Source organism: Heptranchias perlo, chromosome 3, assembly GCF_035084215.1.
Source record: "Heptranchias perlo isolate sHepPer1 chromosome 3, sHepPer1.hap1, whole genome shotgun sequence".
NCBI lineage: Eukaryota > Metazoa > Chordata > Chondrichthyes > Hexanchiformes > Hexanchidae > Heptranchias > Heptranchias perlo.
This window is the reverse complement of record NC_090327.1, coordinates 2,768,729-2,791,981: the sequence shown is the minus strand read 5'-3', so window position 1 is coordinate 2,791,981 and position 23,253 is coordinate 2,768,729. Positions and strand designations below refer to the sequence as shown.

The 23,253-nt window shown below is 44.3% G+C and overlaps 1 protein-coding gene across 1 annotated transcript in view; it reads left to right on the top strand.

The window, feature by feature from the left end:
• Positions 1-5,120: 5,120 nt before the first annotated feature.
• Positions 5,121-23,253, top strand: part of ankrd29 (ankyrin repeat domain 29) — an 86,161-nt gene continuing 68,028 nt past the window's right edge. The window contains exons 1-4 of the mRNA XM_067977699.1: positions 5,121-5,132; positions 9,176-9,286; positions 9,512-9,610; positions 10,768-10,866. Coding sequence (XP_067833800.1) covers positions 5,121-5,132; positions 9,176-9,286; positions 9,512-9,610; positions 10,768-10,866 — 321 coding nt within the window. The remainder of the gene's footprint in view (positions 5,133-9,175; positions 9,287-9,511; positions 9,611-10,767; positions 10,867-23,253) is intronic.

Below are 23,253 nucleotides of genomic sequence, written 5' to 3'. Positions count from 1 at the left end.
CAAATATACTGCATCCATTGGTTCCCCTTTATCCACCCTGCCCGTTACTTCCTCAAAGAACTCTAATAAATTTGTCAGACACGATTTCCCCTTCATAAAACCATGTTGACTCTCCTTGATTGTACAATGAGTCTCCAAATGTCCTGTTACTACTTCCTTAATAATGGATTCTAGCATTTTCCCAATGACAGATGTTAGGCTAACTGATCTATTGTTACCTGCTTTCTGTCTCACTCCCTTCTTAAATAGGGGTGTTACATTTGCGGTTTTCCAATCCGCTGGGACCTTTCCAGAATCTAGTGAATTCTGGAAGATTACAGCCAATGCATCCACTATCTCTGTAGCCACTTCCTTTAAGACCCTCGGATGCAAGCCATCAGCTCCACGGGACTTGTCAGCCTTTAGACCCATTAGTTTACCTAGTACTTTTTCTCCAGTGATAGTGATTGTTTTTAGTTCCTCCCTCCCCTTTGCCCCTTGATCTTCTACTATTATTGGTATATTATTAGTGTCTTCTACTGTGAAGACAGGTACAAAATATCTGTTCAATTCCTCTGCCATTTCCTTGTTTTCCATTATTATATCCCCAGTCTCATCCTCTAAGGGACCAATGTTTACTTTAGCTACCCTCTTCCTTTTTATATACTTGTAGAAGCTTTTACTGTCAGTTTTTATATTCCTTGCTAGTTTACTCTCATAATTTATTTTCTCCCTCTTTATTATTCTTTTAGTCATCCTTTGCTGGTTTTTAAAGTTTTCCCAATCTTCGGGCTTACCAGTAATCTTTGCCATGTTGTATACTTTTTCTTTTAACCTGATACCATCCTTGACTTCCTTAGTTAGCCATAGTTGGTTCACCCTTTTTGTGGAGTCTTTCCTCCTCACAGGGGTATATTTTTGTAGCGAGTCATAAAATATCTTATTAAATGTTTGTCACTGCTGATCCACCATCTAATCTGTTTACCCAGTCCACTTTAGCCAATTCCGCCCTCATTCCTTTATAATTGCCCTTATTTAAGTTTAATACAATAGTTTCAGACCCAAGATCCTCGCTCTCAAATTGGATGTGAAATTCTATCATGTCATCAAGGGATCCTTTACTTGGAGATCATTAATTAATCCTGTTTCGTCACCCATTACCAGATCCAAAATGGCCTGTTCCCTGGTTGGTTTCCCGATGTATTAGTCTAAGAAACAGTCCCTAATACACTCTATGAACTCCTCCTCAGGGCTATTTTTGCCAATTTGATTTGTCCAATCTATGTGAAAGTTAAAATCGCCCATGATTATTGCATTACCTTTTTTACAAGCCCCCTTATTTCCTGATTTATATTTTGCCCTACAGTGTAGCTACTGTTAGGGGGCCTATCGACTACTCCCACCAGTGATTTCTTTCCCTTGCTATTTCTTACCTCCACCTAAATTGATTCGACATCTTGATCTTCTGAGCCAAAATCATTTCTCATTATTATTCCAATTTCATCCTTTATTAACAGAGCTACCCCACCACCTTTACCTTTTTTCCTATCCTTCCGAAATGTTAAATAACCCTGAATATTTAGCTCCCAATCTTGGTCACCTTGCAACCATGTCTCTGTCATGGCCACGAGGTCATACCCATTTGTTTCTATTTGTGCCATTAATTCATCTATCTTATTACGAATGCTGCGTGCATTCAGATAAAGAGCCTTTAATTTTGTCTTTTTACCATTCTTTCCTACTCAGGCCCCATTTGCTAGTGCACTCTTATGTTTGTACGCACTGTCCCTTCCTGACACACTCTGTTTATCATTACCCCCATCACTTTCCTGTACTACTTCCTTGTCTTTTCTCTTTATCAATCTAAACTTTGCCCCACCTGAGCCCTCCCCCCCCTTTATTTAGTTTAAAGCATTCTCTACCGCCCTAGTTATTCGGTTTGCCAGAACACTGGTCCCAGCATGGTTCAGGTGAAGCCCATCCCAATGGAACAGCTCCCTCTTTCCCCAGTACTGGTGCCAGTGCCCCATGAATTGAAACCCACTTCTCCCACACCAATCTTTGAGCCATGCATTCATCTCTTTGATCTGGTTTACCCTGTGCCAATTTGCTGTGGTTCTGCATTTTAATTTAGTCCCTAGCTGCTCAAACTCCCTCAGCAGATCCTCTTTCTTAGCCCTACCTATGTTGTTGGTAAAGAACTGGTTGTCGAAGGTGAAGACATTGTGATCCAGGATGAAGCGGATGAGTTGTAGGATGGTGTCTGGAGATTGGCTGTTGTTGGTGTTGAGTACTGAGGCTGTTGCAGCGATGCCGTCATCGTGGGGGATACTGGTGTAGAGTGCCGAGACGTCCATCGTGGTGAGAAGTGTTCCTGGTTCAACTGGTCCGTGGGTGCTGAGTTTTTGTAGGCAGTCTGTAGTGTCGCGACAGAAGCTGGGGGTTCCCTGTACGATGGGTTTCAGGATGCCCTCGACGTATCCAGAGAGGTTCTCACACAGGGTTCTGTTGCCAGTTCTTTACCCAAACACATGGAACAGCCATGGGGACCAAATTCGCACCCCAATACGCCAACATTTTCATGCACAAGTTCGAGCAGGACTTCTTCACTGCACAGGACCTCCAACCAACGCTATACACCAGATACATCGACGACATTTTCCTCCTATGGACCCACGGCGAAGAATCACTGAAGAGACTACATGATAACATCAACAAGTTCCATCCCACCATCAAACTCACCATGGACTACTCCTCAGAATCGGTTTCTTTCTTGGACACACGAATCTCCATCAAAGACGGGCACCTCAGCACCTCACTCTACCGCAAGCCCACGGACAACCTCACGATGCTCCACTTTTCCAGCTTCCACCCTAACCACGTCAAAGAGGCCATCCCCTATGGACAGGCCCTGTGAATACACAGGATCTGCTCAGACGAGGAGGAACGCGATTGACACCTACAGACGCTGAAAGACACCCTCGTAAGAACGGGATATGACGCTCGACTCGTCGATCGACAGTTCCGACGGGCCACAGCGAAAAATCGCATAGACCTCCTCAGAAGACAAACACGGGATGCAACCAACAGAGTACCCTTTGTCGTCCAGTACTTCCCCGGAGCGGAGAAACTACGCTATGTTCTCCGCAGCCTTCAACATGTCATCGATGACGACGAACACCTCGCTAAGGCCATCCCCAAGACTCCATTACTCGCCTTCAAACAGCTACCCAACCTCAAACAGACCATCGTTCGCAGCAAATTACCCAGGTTTCAGGAGAACAGCGTCCACGACACCACATAACCCTGCAACAGCAACCTCTGCCAGACATGCCAGATCATCGACACAGATACCACCATCGCACGAGAGGACACCACCCACCAGGTACATGGTTCATACTCCTGTGACTCGGCCAACGTTGTCTACCTCATACATTGCAGGAAAGGATGCTCCGGAGCATGGTACATTGGCGAGCCATGCAGACACTGCGACAACGGATGAACGGACACCATGCAACAATCGCCAGACAAGAGGGTTCCCTCCCAGTCGGGGAACACTTCAGCAGTCAAGGACATTCAGCCACCGATCTTCGGGTAAGCGTTCTCCAAGGCGGCCTTCGAGACACAAGACAACGCAAAATCGTTGAGCAGAAATTGATAGCCAAGTTCCGCACCCATGAGGACGGCCTCAACCGGGATCTTGGGTTCATGTCGCGCTACACGTAACCCCACCAGCGAAAAAAAAGTTATCTGTTTTTAATACAACTGGTCATTCTCTCTCTTTCTCTTCCTTTCGGATGTTTCTCTCTCTCTCTCCCTCCCTGTCTTTGGTTCTGGCCATTTGTATATTCAGTAGTCTGGTATCTAATGTTTTTCTGTCTGAACACTATTCAATTCCTTTGATTGCCTTGATAACGGGCAGTTGGAAAGATTATATGTAATCACCAGGCATTGTTCTCTGACTATATATGCGGAATCCGACACTCACCTGATGAAGGAGAAAGCCTCCGAAAACTTGTGATTTTCAAATAAAACTGTTGGACTATAACCTGGTGTTGTAAGATTCCTTACATTTGTACACCCCAGTCCATCACCGGCATCTCCACGTAATGTAAGGAAATGCAGCACCTATTTTGTGCACAGCAAGGTCGCACAAACACAATGAGATAATGAGCAGATAATCTGTTTTAGTAGTGATGGTCAAGGGATAAATATTGACCAGGAGCCGAGGAGAACTCCCCTGCTCTTCTTCAAATAGTGTCATGGGAATCTTTTACCTCCACCTGAGAGGACAGACAGGATCTCGGTTTAACACCTCATCCATATAAAATGCCGGTGAAAATGTGCAAACTATGTAGTCAGTGCACCTTCCTTTGCATGGGTTCTAAGAAAATGCACCAGAACAACACTAATACAAAACCACTATTGGATTGTTCGCTCTAAAGATTTTTCAGAAAACATGCTTATACTTTGATTGTTAATAGCTCAGTGTTTGACTCTTCGTGATTGAATGAGCAATGATTGGCTTCATGAAGTAAAAATATTATTCTAAAAATTATGAGGGGGGGGAAGTCTTGAACCTCAATGACATTTGTATTTTGACCCCCAGAATCCCAAAAAGGGTGGTTCCTTTGTCTCTGTCCTTGGTGCGGACTGAATGCCCAGTGCTAATTCATGGCAGAGCAATTATATCTGTAATTATTCGTAAGCTAGTTGTTATGATCTGGAATGCACTGCCTGAAAGGAAGCAGATTCAATAGTAACTTTCAAAAAGGGAATTAAATAAATACTTGAAGGGGTGAAAATTTGCAGGGGCTATGGGGAAAGAGCAAGGGTGTAGGACTAATTGGATAGCTCTTTCAAAGAGCCGGCACAGACAGGATGGGCCGAATGGCCAGAGCTGGTTGCGGGGATGCGCAGTGCCAGTTTCCAGCTGATGACGGGGACGCGCAGTGCCGGACTGATCATTAAGCAGCCAGTTTATTATTGATCAGAGGGATCGGTGCCGCACATTCCCCGGGTCTGAGCCGCTCCATTTACCCGGATCCCGGTTTCTAAATCCCGGTGAAAGGAGGAAAACCAACCCAGCGAGGCTCAGGTCGCCTCTGGTTTAATGTCACCTCTCGGGAAATTGCAGCAGTATGTCTTTTAAGGTAACGATGCCATTTCATTCAGACTATCCTGACTTGTGTTTTGTTCGATTGTAGAGAAGCGAACTAGAAACATATGCATGAATGGAGATCTAGTTTTAAAAAATAACGCATGGGATCATGTTTAAATTGCGATAAATTTAAACACTGAGATATTGTGGAATCTTTCCGTGGTTTGCAAGCTTTTACTATATTTTTTTTCCGCATGCAATTAAAAAGCAAAATACAAAGATCTGTCTGGCCAGGAATTTGCTATTTTTTCCAAGTGCCACTGAATAGCGAGGCGGCTGTTGCATCCCGTTATCCAGGCACACATTGCAGGTCTGTCTATGGTCTTTTCACTGTAATGATTATTTTGTGAAAAGAAGCAAAGCTGGAAGCAGTAAATAGACATGTGTTTCAGTTTCCTCCATATTTGCAGTGTGGCCTCTTGCATATATATGGTTAATTGTAGATGCATTTAAGGGGAAGCTACATAAGTACATGAGGGAGAAAGGAAGAGAAGGATATGCTGATGGGGTGAAATGAAGTAGGGAGGGAGGAGGCTCGGGTGGAGCATAAACACTGGGATGGGCCACTTCATCCAAATAGCCTGTTTCTGTGCTGTAAATTTGATTCAAATCTATGCTGCCGACGTTCTGGAGGGGAGGGAGAATGAGGGAAGGTTGGTTGAGTTGGCTCCAAGATGACATACTTAGCAATCGAAGATCAATCCTTTGTGATAGACTTTGACCTGCCAGGCTGTCTCATTGTTGATGAGGGGTAGACCCATCAAGGGGAATTGGGATTCTTCCCCCCCCCTTGGCTCCAGATAACCATGCAACCATTGCCCTAATGGACAAGGTGACTTAGAAGCTTACCGATGTTCTGTGCTGGAAAGCAGGGGCGACATTCGGGTCATGCAATTACACAGGAGCAGGCCCAGTACTCCTAACCGGCCTCCACTGGCAGCATTGGTCAGTCCAGGCAGGCTGAGCTCTCGGTCTAATGGACTTCATTTCTGCACAACTGGTCTGTATGGATCTTACCCATCATCAGTGACATCAGGGAGGGTGTTAAGGCTGTGCAAGCCATGTAATCACACAGTCAGGCACCCAGAGCTGATCCATTCCCCAAGCCAAATCTTTGTATAGGGTTCCCCGCAACACAAACATTGTCCCTGAATCAGTGGCCTCAGTTTTCCTCCCGAGTCTATCAGTGCTGGTGCAAAATAGGTGTAGAGTTGGGCACAAATTAGCCCAACTTATGCCCATGTGTAATTGCTAACAACATTCCTTCACAGGCATGGTGAGTTAAAATCAACATTTAAATATTATACCTAGAATCATGGACTCATTCAGCACTGAAGGAGGCCACTGGCCCATCATGCCTGTACTGGCTCTTTGAAAGAGCTATCCAATTGGTCCCACTCCCCCCTGCTCTTTCCCCATAGCCCTACAAACCTTTCATTTTCAAGTATTTATCCAATTCCCTTTTGAAAGTTACTATTCAATCTGCTTCCACTGCCCTTTCAGGCAGTGCATTCCAGATGTTAACAACTCGCTGCGTTAAAAAAATTCTTCTCATCTCCCCTCTGGTTCTTTTACCAATTATCTTATATCCGTGTCCTCTGGTTACCGACCCTCCTGGCAGTGGAAACAGTTTCTCCTTATTTACTCTATCAAAACCCTTCATGATTTTGAATACCTCTATTAAATCTCCCCTTAACCTTCTCTGCTCTAAGGAGAACAATCCCAGTTTCTCCAGTCTCTCCACGTAATTGACGTCCCTCATCCCTGGTAGCATTCCAGTAAATCTCCTCTGCATCCTCTCCAAGACCTTGACATCCTTCCTAAGGTGTGGTGCCCAAAGTCTGCCGGATAACAGGGATCAGTGATCTGAGTGAAGCCTCTACCCGTTCAATCTCCCAACCTGTCCAAGGCGGAGGAGATGTTTGATCCCAAAGCCTACACAGTGTGTGCTTCTATGAGAGATGATGTCCAAGGGTCCTGCGCTAGGGGAGGGGGGCTCAGCTGCAATTGCTATTGAGGTATCCACATGCTCCGTGGTTGATTGCAGAGTGTCAATGCCATTTGTGAGAACCTTATACACGTTGGCAGTGAATTCCGCCAGGCTATCTAACATGCTTTGGAAGCTCCTTGGCAGGCAGTCCAATGTATCCAGCAATTGCTGGTGCACAGAAGTCATCTCTCTCTTCAGTCCTGGGTCCTTGAGGTCTGCCTCTCTTTCCTCTTAAGCAGAGGTAATGCACGATCTGGCCCTCCAGTTAGCTTTTCCCTTGACCTTTTTTCTCCTCCATCTGCTTCTGCTCACTTGTGCTCAGTGAATCCCCAGAGCTGACCCCTCAAACTCACTGAGTCATGTGGGATGCTGATAGCTATGCTAACGCTTGTCAAGTGATGATGCACTGGCATCAGGGTTTTCCTCACCAGTCTGTCTGATACTTGTGACCGAGATTGCTGATTGACCTAGAAAATGGGGAGAAGAACAAGGGTTAGGATGTACTTGCGAGGGTAAGCACCAGTAAATCAGTGGCAACACAATGCACTACCACCACCAGGTTATCATACTTAGTGTGTGGCTAAAAGAGTTAAGTAGAAAGAGAAAGATGCCAACGCATCTGCAGTGCCAGGCCTCTGTGTGTCTTCCTATGATGTCGATGGCAGCCTCTTCCATAGGGTTGAGTGTTTTCAGCGTGGCTAGACCTCCTATTGTGCTGGTGGTCTCACCCTATTGTGAGTCGGCTTCCCCTACAAGAATGGTAGAAATGGTCAAGGGCTTTTGATGTGTATGAGCCAGCTTACCATGATGTGCATGATGACAGAAAGAAGCAGCAAGTGTGGCCAAGAAAGAGCAGTAATTGTCAGCGTGGTAACAGCTTTTCAGGGTGCGAGTGCAAGGTGATGCGGTGACGTTTTTCCTGCTGAGTTATGGACAGCCGTGTCAAGAGGGAAAGGGAAGGATTGATTGTGCTGAGATGAAAGTAGAATCCTGCGGAAAGTATGAGCTATGTGATGAGGAGCCTTACCTTAGCACTCCTGGTGAGATCATTAAACTTCTATGATTCTATGATTCTTTTGGCACTGCTGCCAGGACTTGGAGAAAATGCTGATGGCATTTGTATGTAGTGTCAAGTCTCGAATTGCATGTTCATTCATTTGCCTTGGTACCTGCTAACCATCTATGGAGAAGAGGACCTCTTTTCTATTGTTAACTTGCTCCGACAGTATCTCCACAGCTGTATCTAAAAACCCCCTGGGCACTGCTAGAACTCTTCTGCCCTGCAGATATGTTCAGCAGCTCCACGTTGTTGTTTCTCTGTTTTGGTTGCAAAAAAAAAGGACCTCCCCTTCGGAATCTTTAAGAACCTGCAGCAGCAGCCGTTTTCCCGCCTCCTAATCGACAAGCTGTCCAAGGAGAGCGGGTTTTGTGCCAGCAGTTAGCTTCAACTATGTAAATGAGAGGGGCGACCAGAAAACTTGGATACTGCCCCACCTAACTCCTCCAGGCAGCTGTTGGTCTCTCTCCATCCATCTCCCTTCTGTTTCTCACTGGGAGATGAAAATTGCCTCCAGCGTTTTTTTTTCTCCTTGTTGCCTCCCTCTCCTCCTTTAAGCCACTCCTTAAAACCTACCTCTTTGACCACATTTTTTATTCTGTGTCCTAATATCTCCTTACGTGACTCGGTGTCAAATTTTGTTTGATAATCTCTCCTGTGAAGCGCCTTTGGTCGTTTTACTACGTTCAAGGCATCGTACAAATGCAAGTTGTTGTTGTTTTTGTTGTTGCGTTGTGTAATCTCCTGAGGTAATAGCCCTGGCCCTTAGTGTAATACTGTGCATGTTACTAACCACAAGCACCCTTGGAATACAGAATTTGTATAACAAATCATCTGATGATACAAAAAAATGATAACGTAAATTGACTTGCAGCTTCCTCAGTTCCAACATAAAACTGCAAGATGTTTAAGAGCCATTTTAAATCACATACATATTTTGATGATGATATATTTCAATACTGAAACTGAACTTGTATTTTTCTAACAGAGGGAAATGCCACTTGCAAATGCTGTATTCTGGACTGCACGGAAAGGAAACGTGACTCTCCTGCGGCTGCTTTTAAACAGTGGTCGAATGGATGCAGACTGCAGAGACAGTGTATGGGTCAATGAATGCATGCCAACACCACTTGAAGTGTATCCCCTTTCCCATAAATCACTGTGGTAGGGGTTACAGCAAAGCTTTCAAAATGGAATACATTTTAACGTTTTTTTTAATTGCATGCATTATGTGTTAACTCCATTGGAATTCATGGGTGATTTCAGTAACTATCCCAACCTGCCATCCAATTCTTGATTGTCATTAATATTTTCTCATTGGCAGCTTGGGACCACTGCTTTGATGGTAGCTTCATACTGCAATCACAAGGATTGTGTTCGAGAACTGATTCTTCAAGGAGCAGACATCAATATCCAAAGAGAGGTAATGCATAACAAGCATTATTGTAAATGTTATTGTGTGTGAACTATGAACTATCCATCCAGGGATAGTTATTGTGCAAGATGGAGGACTTAAGGGACTGAACTTCATCTTGTTTCAGGAGGTGTCCAAAGATGATCTCAGCCAAATGATTATTTTGTTTTGTTGGGCTGGCTAGAAAAGAGAAGACTGAGAGGTGACCTAATAGAGATCTTTAAGATTATGAAAAGGTTTGATGGGGTAGACGTAGAGAAAATGTTTCCACATGTAGGGGGAGTCCAAAACTGGAGGCCATAAATACAACATAGTCACTAATAAATCCACTAAGGAATTCAGGAGAAAGTCTTTCCGCAGAGAGTGGTGAGAGTGTGGAAGTCGCTACTGCATGGAGTAGTCGTGACGAATAGCATAGATGCATTTAAGGGGAAGCGAGAAAGGAATAGAAGGATATGTTGATAGGGTGAGATGAAGTAAGGTGGGAGGAGACTCGTGTGGAGCATAAACCTGTTGGGCTGAATGGCCTGTTTCTGTGCTGTAAATTCTATGTAATTCTATGAGTTCAAAACTCACTTTTATTGTCCCTCCTTGATTTTCTGTAAACAATTTTACAACACCAAGTTCTAGTCCAGCAATTTTATTTGAAATTCACAAGCTTTCGGAGGCTTCTTCCTTCCTCAGGTGAAGGCTTCCTCCTTCCTCACATTCACCTGAGGAAGGAGGAAGCCTCCGAAAGCTTGTGAATTTCAAATAAAATTGCTGGACTAGAACTTGGTGTTGTAAAATTGTTTACAATTGTCAACCCCAGTCCATCACCGGCATCTCCACATCTTGATTTTCTGAACCAGGGAATTTCCTCTGGAGATTCCCCAATTGGCTAGTGTAACTTTGGCGGAGATCAGCAGAAACTCTGGGTACTGTATTCATATGGGGCATCTGTCGAAGTCACGGCAGCCATTAAAAGGAAAACTCCCATGGAAATTCCCAGCGAAAACCAGGGGAAAACATCTATCAGTGTGCGAATAAGTTAACATTTGCAATTAGGAACTACAACAATTCAAACTCAATTAAATCAGTGAAAACAAATCTAATTAAAGCTTAATGATTGAGAGCAACTAGCTGTTTTGTGTTAAGTGAATTATTGTCCTCTTTTTCTTCCCCAGTCAGGTTCCACTGCTTTATACTTTGCTGCTCAACAAGGAAATAATACAATTGTGAAATTCCTTTTGGAGTATGGGGCCTCCACTGAACTATCAACCAAAGTAAGAGAACTTTAATCATCATAACATAATAATGTTTTAAAATAATGATTGCGAAAGACATAAGTAAGACAAAGGGCAAAGTAATAGATTGGAAAAAAGCTAATTTTGAGAGGACGAGAATGGAACTGGGGAAGGTAAACTGGAAAAAAATGTTGACAAAGATATAGAACAGCAGTGGGAAATATTTAAAACGGTAATCAATACCAATTTGCAGGGCTACGGGGAAAGAGCGGAGGAATGTGACTAACTGGATTGCTCTCACAAAGAGCCGGCACGGACTTGATGGGCCGAATGGCCTCCTTTTGTGCTTTAACCATTCTATAATTCTATGATTCAACTAGAGTTCAGGAGAAATATATTCCCCTAAAAAGAAAGAACAAACTAACCAATAATGAAACACCATGGACAAATAAAGAGATGATGGTAAAATTGAAACTAAAGAAAAAGGCATACTCTAAATATATTGATAATAAAGGAGAGGATGACAAAAGGGAAAACAAATAGTTTAGGAAAGAAGTCAAAAAAACAATCAGGAAAGCATAAGAACATAAGAACATAAGAAATAGGAGCAGGAGTAGGCCAATCGGCCCCTTGAGCCTGCTCCGCCATTCAATAAGATCATGGCTGATCTGATCCTAACCTCAAATCTAAATTCATGTCCAATTTCCTGCCCCCTCCCCGTAACCCCTAATTCCCTTTACTTCTAGGAAACTGTCTATTTCTGTTTTAAATTTATTTAATGATGTAGCTTCCACAGCTTCCTGGGGCAGCAAAGAGGAGCTACAAAATTATTTATCAAGGAATATAAAAACACATAGTAAAGTAGTCTACAGACACATAAATAACAAAAGAAAAATCAGGATTAGGATAGGGCCACTAAGGGATGCTCAAGATAAACTCACAGGTAATGACAGCGAAATGGCAGAAATATTGAATAGTTACTTTGCCTTAGTATTTGTTTTATTCATTCATGGGATGTGGGTGTCGCTGGCAAGGCCGGCATTTATTGCCCATCCCTAATTGCCCTTGAGAAGGTGGTGAGCCGCCTTCTTGAACCGCTGCAGTCTGTGTGGTGAAGGTTCTCCCACTGTGCTGTTAGGTAGGGAGTTCCAGGATTTTGACCCAGCGACGATGAAGGAACGGCGATATATTTCCAAGTCAGGATGGTGTGTGACTTGGAGGGGAACGTGCAGGTGGTGTTGTTCCCATGCACCTGCTGCCCTTGTCCTTCTAGGTGGTAGAGGTCGCAGCTTTGGCAGGTGCTGTCGAAGAAACCTTGGCAAGTTGCTGCAGTGCATCTTGTAAATGGTACACACTGCAGCCACGGTGCGCCGGTGGTGGAGGGAGTGAATGTTTAGGGAGGTGGATGGGGCGCCAATCAAGCGGACTGCTTTGTCCTGGATGGTGTCGAGCTTCTTGAGTGTTGTTGCAACTGCAATCATCCAGGCAAGTGGAGAGTATTCCATCACTCCCCTGACTTGTGCCTTGTAGATGGTGGAAAGGCTTTGGGGAGTCAGGAGGTGAGCCACTCACCGCAGAATTCACAGCCTCTGACCTGCTTTTGTAGCCACAGTATTTATATGGCTGGTCAAGTTAAGTTTCTGGTCAATGGTGACCCCCAGGATGTTGATGGTGGGGGATTCGGCGATGGTAATGCCATTAAATGTCATGGGGAGCTAGTTAGACTCTTTCTTGTTGTGGGTGGCCATTGCCTGGCATTTACCAGGGAGACTAACAAGGTGGGTATGGCATTAGAAGTGATCAAAAAGGATATAAAAACATATAAGATAGAAAGGGGGGAGATAATTGATAAACTAATCAAACCTAGTCCGGGTGGATTGCATCCGTGAATATTAAAAGAAGTTAGGGAGAACTAGCTGGATGTTTTTGCATAGAGCCAGTGCGGACTCGATAGGCCGTGCTGTAACCTTTATATGATTCTATGGTTCTATGAGTGTGGAACACTCTACCATAAGGAGTAGTTGAGGCAAATAGCTGGAGATCAGCTGCTAAGATTCTAAATTTAGGTAAGGCCGACTGCAATGGGATGAGACAGAGACTGTCCACAGTAAACTGGGCAAATCTGTTAATGGGTAATATGATAAAAGATCAGTGGGAGGTGTTCAATAAATAATTTATCATGATACAGAACCAGTTGATACCCCTAAGGGGCAAGAGCTGTACTTGCTAAAGAAAACAAAACAACGACAAAAGAGGTAAGGGACAACATAAAACTAAAAGGAAAAGCATACAAAAATGCAAAAAAAAAGCTCAGATCCTGGCGACAGGAAGCGATACATAGAACAGGAAAGGGTGACAAAACAGATAGTAAGAGCTGCAAGAAGGGAGTATGAGAAGAAACTTGCAAGGGATATCAAAACCAACAAAAAAATTTTACAATTATATTCGGAAAAAGAGGGTGGTCAAGTGCAATGTGGGTCCCTTGAAAACTGATAATGGTGATAGTGTAAATGAAAATAAGGAAATGGCGGACATGTTAAATAATTACTTGGCGTCAGTATTTATAGTAGAAGAAGAGGATAGCGTGCCGGACACCCCAAAGAAACTAATTTTGAATCAGGGACAGGGACTCACCATAATTAACGTAAGCAAATCAACAGTAATGAAGAAAATAATGACACTAAAGAGTGACAAATTCCCATGACCAGATGGTTTCCATCCAGGGTTTTAAAGGAAGTAGGTGAGCACATTGCAGATGTCATAACTATAATCTTGTAAAGTTCTCTCGATTCAGGAACCGTTCCTTTAGATTGGAAAATTGCACATGTCACTCCGCTATTTAAGAAAGATGAGAGCAGGAAACCAGGGAATTATAGACCAGTTAGCCTAACATCTGTTGTCAGGAAATTACTAGAGTTTATAATGATAGAGTGACTGAACACTGTGAAAATTTTCAGCTAATCAGGGAGAGCCAGCATGGATTTGTAAAGGGTAGGTCGTGCCTGATGAACCTGATTGAATTTTTTGAAGAAGTGACTAAAGTAGTGGACAGGGGAATGTCAATGGATGTTGTTTAAATGAACTTCCAGAAGGCGTTCGATAAAGTCCCTCGTAAGAGACTGCTAGTTAAAGTTGAAGCTCATGGAATTGAGGGCAAATTATTGACCTGGTTAGGAAATTGGCTGAGCGGCAGGAAATAGAGAGTAGGGATAATGGGCAGGTATTCAAATTGGCAGGATGTGACTAGTGGTGTCACACAGGGATCTGTGTTGGGGCCTGAACTATTCACAATTTATTAACGACTTAGATGATGGGATAGAGAGCCACATATCTAAGTTTGCCAATGACACAAAGATAGGCAGCAATGTTTTTTTTTTATTCGTTCATGGGATGTGGGCATCGCTGGTGAGGCCGGCATTTATTGCCCATCCCTAATTGCCCTTGAGAAGGTGGTGGTGAGCCGCCTTCTTGAACCGCTGCAGTCCGTGTAAGCAGTGTAGATGGATGCATAACATTACAGAGAGATATTTGTAGATTAAGTGAATGGGCAAAACTGTGGCAAATGGATTTCAATGTAGGCAGTGTGAGGTCATCCACTTTGGCCCAAATAGATCAGAGTACTTTTTAAATGGTGAATAGCTCAAAACAGTGGAGGTCCAAAGAGACTTAGGGGTCCGTGTACATAGATCATTAAAATGTGATGGACAGGTACAGAAAATAATCAGAAAGGCTAATGGAATGCTGGCCTTTATATCTAGAGGACTAGAATACACGGGGGTAGAGGTTATGCTACAGCTATACAAAGCCCTGGTTAGACCACACCTGGAGTTCAGTTCTGGGCATCGCACCTTAGGAAGGATATATTGGTCTTGGAGGGAGTGCAGCATAGATTTACTAGAATGATACCTGGACTCCAAGGGTTAAATTAGGATGCGAGATTACACAAACTAGGGTTGTATTCCCTGGAATTTAAAAGATTAAGGGGTGATTTGATTGAAATTTTCAAGCTATTAAGGGGAACCTGTGGGGTAGATAGAGAGAAACTATTTCCGCTGGTTGGGGATTCTAGGACAAGGGGACATAGCCTAAAATTTAGTACCAGGCCTTTCAGGAGTGAAGTTAGGAAACACTTCTACATGCAAAGGGTGGTAGAAGTTTGGAACTCTCTTCTGCAAATGGCAGTTGATGATTGTTAATTTTCAATCTGAGATTGAGAGATTTTTGTTAACCAAGGGTATTAAGGGATTTGGGGCTAAGGCGGGTATATGGAGTTTGGTCACAGATCGGCCATGATCTCATTGAATGGTGGAACAGGCTCGAGGGGTTAAATGGCCTACTCCTGTTCCAATCTTCCTATAGATGTCTTTAAGATAATGAAAGGGTTTGATATGGTAGACGTAGAAAAAAAATTTCCACTTGGGGGAGTCCAAAACTAGATGTTCGTAAATTAAATAGGGAATTCAGGAGAAACTGCATTACCCAAAGAGTGGTAAGAATGTGGAATGTGCTACCAAAAGAAGTAGTTGAGGCAAATAGCATAGAAGCATTTAAGGGGAAGTATATAAACACACGAGGGAGAAAGGAATAGAAGGGTATGGTGATAGTGTTAGATGAAGTAGGGAGGGAGGAGGCTTGTGAGGAGTATAAACACCAGCATCGGCCAGTTGGGCCAAATGACCTGTTTCTGTGCTGTAGTTTCAATGTAACTAACTGTCTGTATTCAGACTTCATATTTAATCTTCGTATAGACTGGGCAAATCAAATTGGCAAAGGCAGTCTGGAGGACGAGTTCATGGAATGTATTCAAAACAGTTTCTTAGAACATCATGGAACCAACCAGGGAACAGGCTATTTTAGATCTTGTATTGTGTAATGACACAGGGTTAATTAGCAATCGCACAGTAAAGGATCCTCTGGGGAAGAGTGATCATAATATGATAGAATTTCACATTGAGTTTGAGAGTGGCGTATTTAAGACCGAAACTAGAGTCTTAAACTTAAATAAAGCCGATTACACAGATCAGAGGGGCGAGTTGGCTAAGGTAGGTTGGGAAATTAGATTAATGGGTGTGACAGTTGATAAGCAATGGCAAACATTTAAAGAAATATTTCAATATTGTTAACGAATGTACATTCCATTGAGAAATAAAAATTCCACGGGAAAAGTGATTCATCCATGGCTAACTAAAGAAGTTAAGGATAGTATTGGATTAAAAGAAGAGGCCTACAATCTTGTGAAGAAGAGTAGTGAGCCTGAGGACTGGGAGAGTTTTGGAAACCAGCAAAGGATGACCAAAAAATTGATATAAATGGAGAAAATAGAATATGAAAGTAAACTAGCAAGAAATATAAAAACAGATTGTAAGAGCTTCTACAAGTATGTAAAAAGGAAGAGAATAGCAAAAGTAAACATTGGTTCCCGAGAGGCTGAGACAGGAGAAAGTATAATGGGGAATAAGGAAATGGCAGAGACGTTAAACATATATTTTGTGTCTGTCTTCAGAGTAGAAGACATAAAAAGCATACCAGAAATAGTGGGGCACTATAGGGGCTAATGAGAATGAGGAACTTAAAGTAATTAATATCAGTAGAGAAAAAGGACTGGAGAAACTAATGAGATTAAAAACCGATAAATCCCCTGGACCTGATGGCCAACATCCGAGGGTTCTAAACGATGTGGTTGCAGAGATAGTGGATGCATTGGTTATGATCTTCCAAAATTCCCTAGATTTTAGAACGGTCCCAGCGGATTGGAAGGTAGCAAATGTGACCCCGCTATTCAAGAAAGGAGGGAGAGAGAAAACAGGGAACGACAGACCAGTTAGCCTGACATCAGTCGTCGGGAAAATGCTGGAATCCATTATTAAGGAAGTGGTAACAGAGCACTTAGAAAATCAGAATATAATTAGGCAGAGTCAACATGGTTTTATGAAAGGGAAATCATTTTTGACAAATTTATTGGAGTTTTTTGAGGATGTAACTAGCAGGGTAGATAAAGGGGAACCAGTGGATGTCGTATATTTGGAATTTTAAAAGGCATTCGATAAGGTGTCACATAAAAGGTTGTTCTGCAGGATAAGGGCTCATGGGGTTGAGTGTACGATATTAGCATGGATAGAGGATTGGTTAACGGACAGAAAAGAGAGAGTAGGGGAAACAGGTCATTTTCAGGTTGGCAGGTTGTAACTAGTGGGGTGCCGCAAGGATCGGTGCTTGGGCCTCAGCTATTTACAATCTATATTAATGACTTAGATGAAGAGACCGAGTGTAATGCATCCAAGTTTTCTGATGATACAAAGCTAGGTGGGAAAGTAAGCTGTGAGGAGGACACAAAGGGGTCGATTTTAGGATGGCCGAGCAGGTGCGTTCGTGGTGGGGGGGCTTCGAAAATTCGGGATTCTTGGGGCGGGCCCAGAGCCCGGCTCCAACCCGCCCACTTCCGGATTCTCCAATGACGCGCTTAGATGCGTGCGCAGCCCCCACATGCGGGACTCCCACCGGCAATTAAAGCTGGCGGGATCCCACTTAAATCAATTAATTTGATAGTTCAGGTCGTTTGCAGACCTGATTGGGAGGATATTTTAGGAGGGGTGGGATTTTCATGTCAACTGAGCGTGTTTCCTGTACTGGGGGAAACACTGCCAGTTGAAACAGACTTGTTGCAGCCACCAGCTTGTGGGAGTTGCAAAGGTCCATTTGACAGGTCGGGGGGTGACCCTCACTCATTGCAGGAGGTCACTTTGTCACTTTGGACAAAGTTTGGCCTGCACCCTCCTCCTAACACTAAAATTCACCAACTTGGAACCTCAACCCCGGTGTGCAGAGAACATTTACCTACCTTGCGGACCCCCTCAAACGTACATCTTCCGGATGAGGGCCACCATAGCTGCAATCATGACCTCCTCGGAGGACGAACAGCATCACCAGCCTCGCTGGCCACGCCGTCCACCTCTGACACGTGGAGTTCCACAACACAGTGCTGTGACACATACATCTGCACAACAGGAGGGAGGGCAACCGCAGAGAGAGATGCGTTTCAGAAGGCACTACCCTCGCCACAGGGTCTACAGACCGAGGCTTAGCTTCCTGGACCTCTCTGAGGAGCAGTGCACACGGAGGCTCAGAGTCACTCGACGTGTAGTCGTGGACATCTGCAGCCTCCTTCTTGCCGAGCTGCTCCCGGCTGGCCTGAGCACCATCTTCTTACCTATCGCTGTCAAAGTCACCACTGCCCTCAACAACTTCTCCTCTGGATCCTTCCAGGGTGCCACCGGGGACATCGCCGGCATCTCTCAGTAGTCTGCACAAAAGAGCCCTGCAAATACACCTACACCCACTCTGCAGTGACACAATGGGTGGCATCAGGTGTGGGTCTTCATAGTGATCCTCAGGAAAGGGCATTATTGCATAAACCAGACAAGATTTGCCAAGACGTGGCAGTAGTGGTGATAACAAATTTTAATGTGCTTTGCAAAACAAACGAAAGTAAATCAAAAACATGACATTCTGTCATATACCCTTGTGCATCCCGTTTGTGCTCACAAAACCTTAGCCTTACGTTTACGGGAACCCCTACATGGTGCTACCCCTGCGGCTCCAGCAGAGGTAGTGGCAGATTGCTCTTGTCCATGACCTGACCGATGAGATGCTTTGCACGGACGCCCTCTGGGTTTCAGTGCCCGTGACGGCCCCTCAAAAGACTGCTCCACCTATACCTGTGCAGGGGCAGTCTCGGCCACCTGGAGAGGAGGCAGCATTGTGGGTACTGGTTGAGAGGGGGGCAACGGGTGAGACGTGGGAGCGCTTTGAGTGGCGTCCCCACTTCCATGTCCCCTTTCGCCATCATCCCTCTCCTGGGCCTTCTGGCATCTCTTCTCCTATCAAGGCAAAACACAGAGAGGCGTGATTGAGTGATGGTTGCATAGTGACCCGCTGCATGCATTGGTGTGGGTGGGGGTGACCGTGAGGGAGATGCATGGGAGGGTGCATGTGAGACATAGCCATGAGATTGTATGAGGATTGGGTTGTGTGGTAGTGTTCGAATGGGAACTGGGGCGGTGAGTAAGTGCAGGCAAGGTGAGGATGATGGTTGAGTGGATGTGAGGAGTGATGCGAGGATGTTGTGGTGGCAGTGCGGAAGGAATTGTGTGGTAGTGGCGGTGATGTGGAAGACGGAGTGTGGGAGAATGCGTAAGTATACTCACTTTGGCTGACCTGGTTAGGTCATTAAATGTTTCCTGTACTGGACCCAGGTTCAGGAGATGTTACTGCTGCTGGTGACCTCCTCTGCCACCTCGAGCCAGGCCTTCTTGGTGGCAGAGGCAGGCCACTTCCTCTCGTCCGCTGGGGAAAACGTTTCCCTCCTCCTCCTGACCCTATCGAGCAGCATCTGGAGTGAGGAGTCTGAGAACCTTGGAGCAGCCTTGCCTCTGGGCTGCTCCATGCTGCCAATTTGGTTCTTTGCTGCAGGAGGAGCATTGGAGGAGCATGGGAGGACTGCCCCTTTAAATAGGGCTCCTCCTGCTGACAGCCTGTGATGCGGGTGCACAGTGTGCCCGCTGTGTAGGTCTGGAACGGGAAACCCGGAAGCACACGTAAGTGCCTTCAATTAGGCTGCGATCGCGTGCGGAACACCCCGATTTCACTGGGCGCGTTACCCACGCGCCCAGTCGACCCCCCGCTACCAACCCACCTCCCTCCTAATATCAGGCACAAAGTGTCTGCAAAGGGATATAGACAGGTTGGGTGAGTGGGCACGAAGGAGATACATGAAGTATAATGTGGGGAACTGTGAGGTTATTCACCTTGGTAGGAAGAATAGAAAAACAGAATATTTTGTAAAAGTGAGAAACTATTAAGTGTTGAAGTTCAGAGAAATTTGGGTGTCCTTGGGTGTGCAAGAAACACAAAAAGTTAGCAAGCAGGTAAAGCAAGCAGTGCAAAAACAATAGGGCAGTAAAAGTAGGGATTTCAACTACCCTAATATTAACTGGGACACAAACAGCGTGAAAGGTATAGAGGGCACAAAATTCTTCAATTGCATTCAGGAGAACTTTTTTTAGCCAGAACGTAGCAAGCCCATCAAGAGAGGGGGCAGTTCTGGATTTAGTTTTAGGAAATGAAGCTGGGCAGGTGGAAGGAGTATCAGTGGGAGAGCATTTTGGTGGTAGTGATCATAATTCAGTTAGTTTTAGTATAGTTATGGAAAAGGACAAAGATTGAACAGGAGTTAAAGTTCTCAATAGGGGAAAAGTGATTTAGCAAAATTGGACTGTAAACAGCTACTTGAAGGGAAATCAATATCAAAGCAATGGGAGGTGTTCAAAGGGGAGATTCAAAGGGTTCAGAGTAAACATGTTCCCACAAAGAAAAAGGGTGGGACTGCCAAATCTAGAGCCCCCTGGATGTCAGGGAGCATACAGTGATACACCCGTGGAATGCACGACCTGTGCCATGTGGGAACTCCAGGACACTTCCTGTGTCCTGGACAATCACAGTTGCAGGAAGTGTCGTCAGCTGGAGGAGCTCGAGCTCCGGGTTTTGGAGCTTGAGCAACAGCTGGCTTCACTGCAGTGCATCCATGAGGTTGAGAGCCATGAAGTTGATAGCACGTTTCAGGAAGTGGTCTCCCCGCAGCTTAAGAGAGTGCAGGCAGAGAGGGACTGGGTGACCACCAGACAGACAAGGAGGAGGAGACAGGTAAGTGCAGGAGACCCCTGAGGGCATCTCACTCTCCAACCAGTATTCAGTTCTGAGAGGAGATTCAGAAGGGAGAGTATCAAAGCTGGAAGTGGAAGGCAGAAAAGTAGTAAGTGAAATTGGAAGGCAGCAGAAACAAAGGCCAGCAGCAAATAAGGTCAAAATAGGAAAAAATTTCAAAAAGGCAAAATTAAAGGCAAATTTTCTGAATGCATGCAGCACTTGCAACAAGGTAGATAAATTGATGGCACAAATAGAAGTAAATCTGCCCAGTACGATGTAATTGCCATTATGAAGATGTGGCTACAGGGTGACCAAGGCTGGGAACTGAATATTCAAGGATATTCGACATTTAGGAAGGACAGGCAAAAAGGAAAAGGAGGTGGGGGAGTACTATTAATAAAGGATGAGATCAGGACAATAGTGAGAAAGGATCTTGGCTCAGAAGATCAAGATGTAGAATCAGTTTGGGTGGAGCTAAGAAACATCAAGGGGCAGAAAACATTGGTGGGAGTTGTTTATAGGCCACCAAACAGTACTGGTAATGGAGGGCACGGTATAAAGCAAGAAATTAGAAGTGCATGTAACAAAGGCAATACAGTAATCATGGGGGACTTTAATCTACATATAGATTGGGCAAACCAAATTAGCCCGAATAATGTAGAGAACAAATTCCTGGAATGTATAGGAGATGGTTTTCGAGATCAGTATGTTGAGGAACCAACTACGGAACAAGCTATTTTAGACGATAGACCATAAGAGATAGGAGCAGGAGTGGGCCATTCGGCCCCTCAAGCCTGCTCCGCCATTTCATGAGATCATGGCTGATCTGATTTTTACCTCAACTCCACTTTCCCGTCCTTTCCCTGTATCCTTTGACTCCCTTGCTGATCAAAAATTTGTCGAACTCAGCCTTGAATGTATTCAATGATTCAGCCTCCACAGCTTTTTGGGGTAAAGAATTCCAAAAATTCACGACCCTCTGGGAGAAGAAATTCCTCCTCATTTCCATCTTAAATGGGCGACCCCTTATTCTGAGACTATGCCCCCTAGCTTTAGATTCCCCCATGAGGGGTAACATCCTCTCAGCATCTACCCTGTCAAGTCCCCTCAGAGTCTTGTATGTTTCAAAAAGATCTCTTCTCATTCTTCTAAACTCTAATGAGTATAGACCCAACCTGTTCAATCTTTCCTCATGAGACAACCCTTCCTTACCCGGAATCAACCTAGTGAACCTTCTCTGAACTGCCTCCAATGCAAGTATATCCTTCCTTAAATAAAAGCACCAGAACTGTACGCAGTACTCCAGGTGTGCTCTCACCAGCACCCTGTACAGTTGTAGCATGACTTCCCTGCTTTTATACCCCATCCCCCTATAAATAAAGGCCAATATTCCGTTTGCCTTCCGGATTACCTGCTGCACCTGTATGTTGACTTTTTGTGTTTCATGTACGAGGACACCCAGATCCCTCTGTACCGCAGCATTTTGTAGTATTTCTCCATTCAAATAATATTTTGCTTTTTTATTTTTCCTCCCAAAGTGGATGACTTCACATTTTCCCACATTATATTCCATCTGCCACATTTTTGCCCATTCGCTTAAGCTGTCAATATCCCTTTGCAGACACTTTGTGTCCTCATCGCAACTTGCTTTTCCACCTATCTTTGTATCATTAGCAAATTTGGCCACCAGACACTCTGTTCCTTCATCCAAGTCATTGATACATATTGTAAATAGTTGAGGCCCCAGTACTGATCCCTGTGGCACCCCACTAGTTACAGATTGCCATTTTGAAAATGACCCTTTTATCCCAACTCTTTGTTTTCTGTTAGTTAGCCAATCCTCTATCCATGCCAGTATATTACCCCCAACACCATGAACTCTTATCTTGTGCAGTAATCTTTTATGTGGCACCTTATCGAATGCCTTTTGGAAATCCAAATATACTGCATCCATTGGTTCCCCTTTATCCACCCTGCCCGTTACTTCCTCAAAGAACTCTAATAAATTTGTCAGACATGATTTCCCCTTCATAAAACCATGCTGACTCTCCTTGATTGTATTATGAGTCTCCAAATGTCCTGCTACTACTTCCTTAATAATGGATTCTAGCATTTTCTCAGTGACAGATGTTAGGCTAACTGGTCTATAGTTACCTGCTTTCTGTCTCACTCCCTTCTTAAATAGGGGTGTTATGTTTGCGGTTTTCCAATCCGCTGGGACCTTTCCAGAATCTAGTGAATTCTGGAAGATTACAACCAATGCACCCACTATCTCTGTAGCGACTTCCTTTAAGAACCTCAGATGCAAGCCATCAGGTCCAGGGGACTTGTCAGTAATTTAGACCCATTAGTTTACCTAGTACTTTTTCTCTAGTGATAGTGATTGTTTTTAGTTCCTCCCTCCCCTTTGTCCTTTGATTTTCTACTATTACACAGGGATATATTTTTGTTGCGTGTCATAAAATATCTTTTTAAATGTTTGTCACTGCTTATCCACCATCATACCATCTAATCTGTTTACCCAGTCCACTTTAGCCAATTCCGCCCTCATTCCTTTATAATTGCCCTTATTTAAGTTTAATACAGTAGTTTGAGACGCAAGATCCTCACTCTCAAACTGGATGTGAAATTCTATCTTGTTATGATCACTGCTTCCCAAGGGATCCTTTACTTTAAGAACATTAATTAATCCTATTTTGTTACTCATTACCAGATCCAAAATGG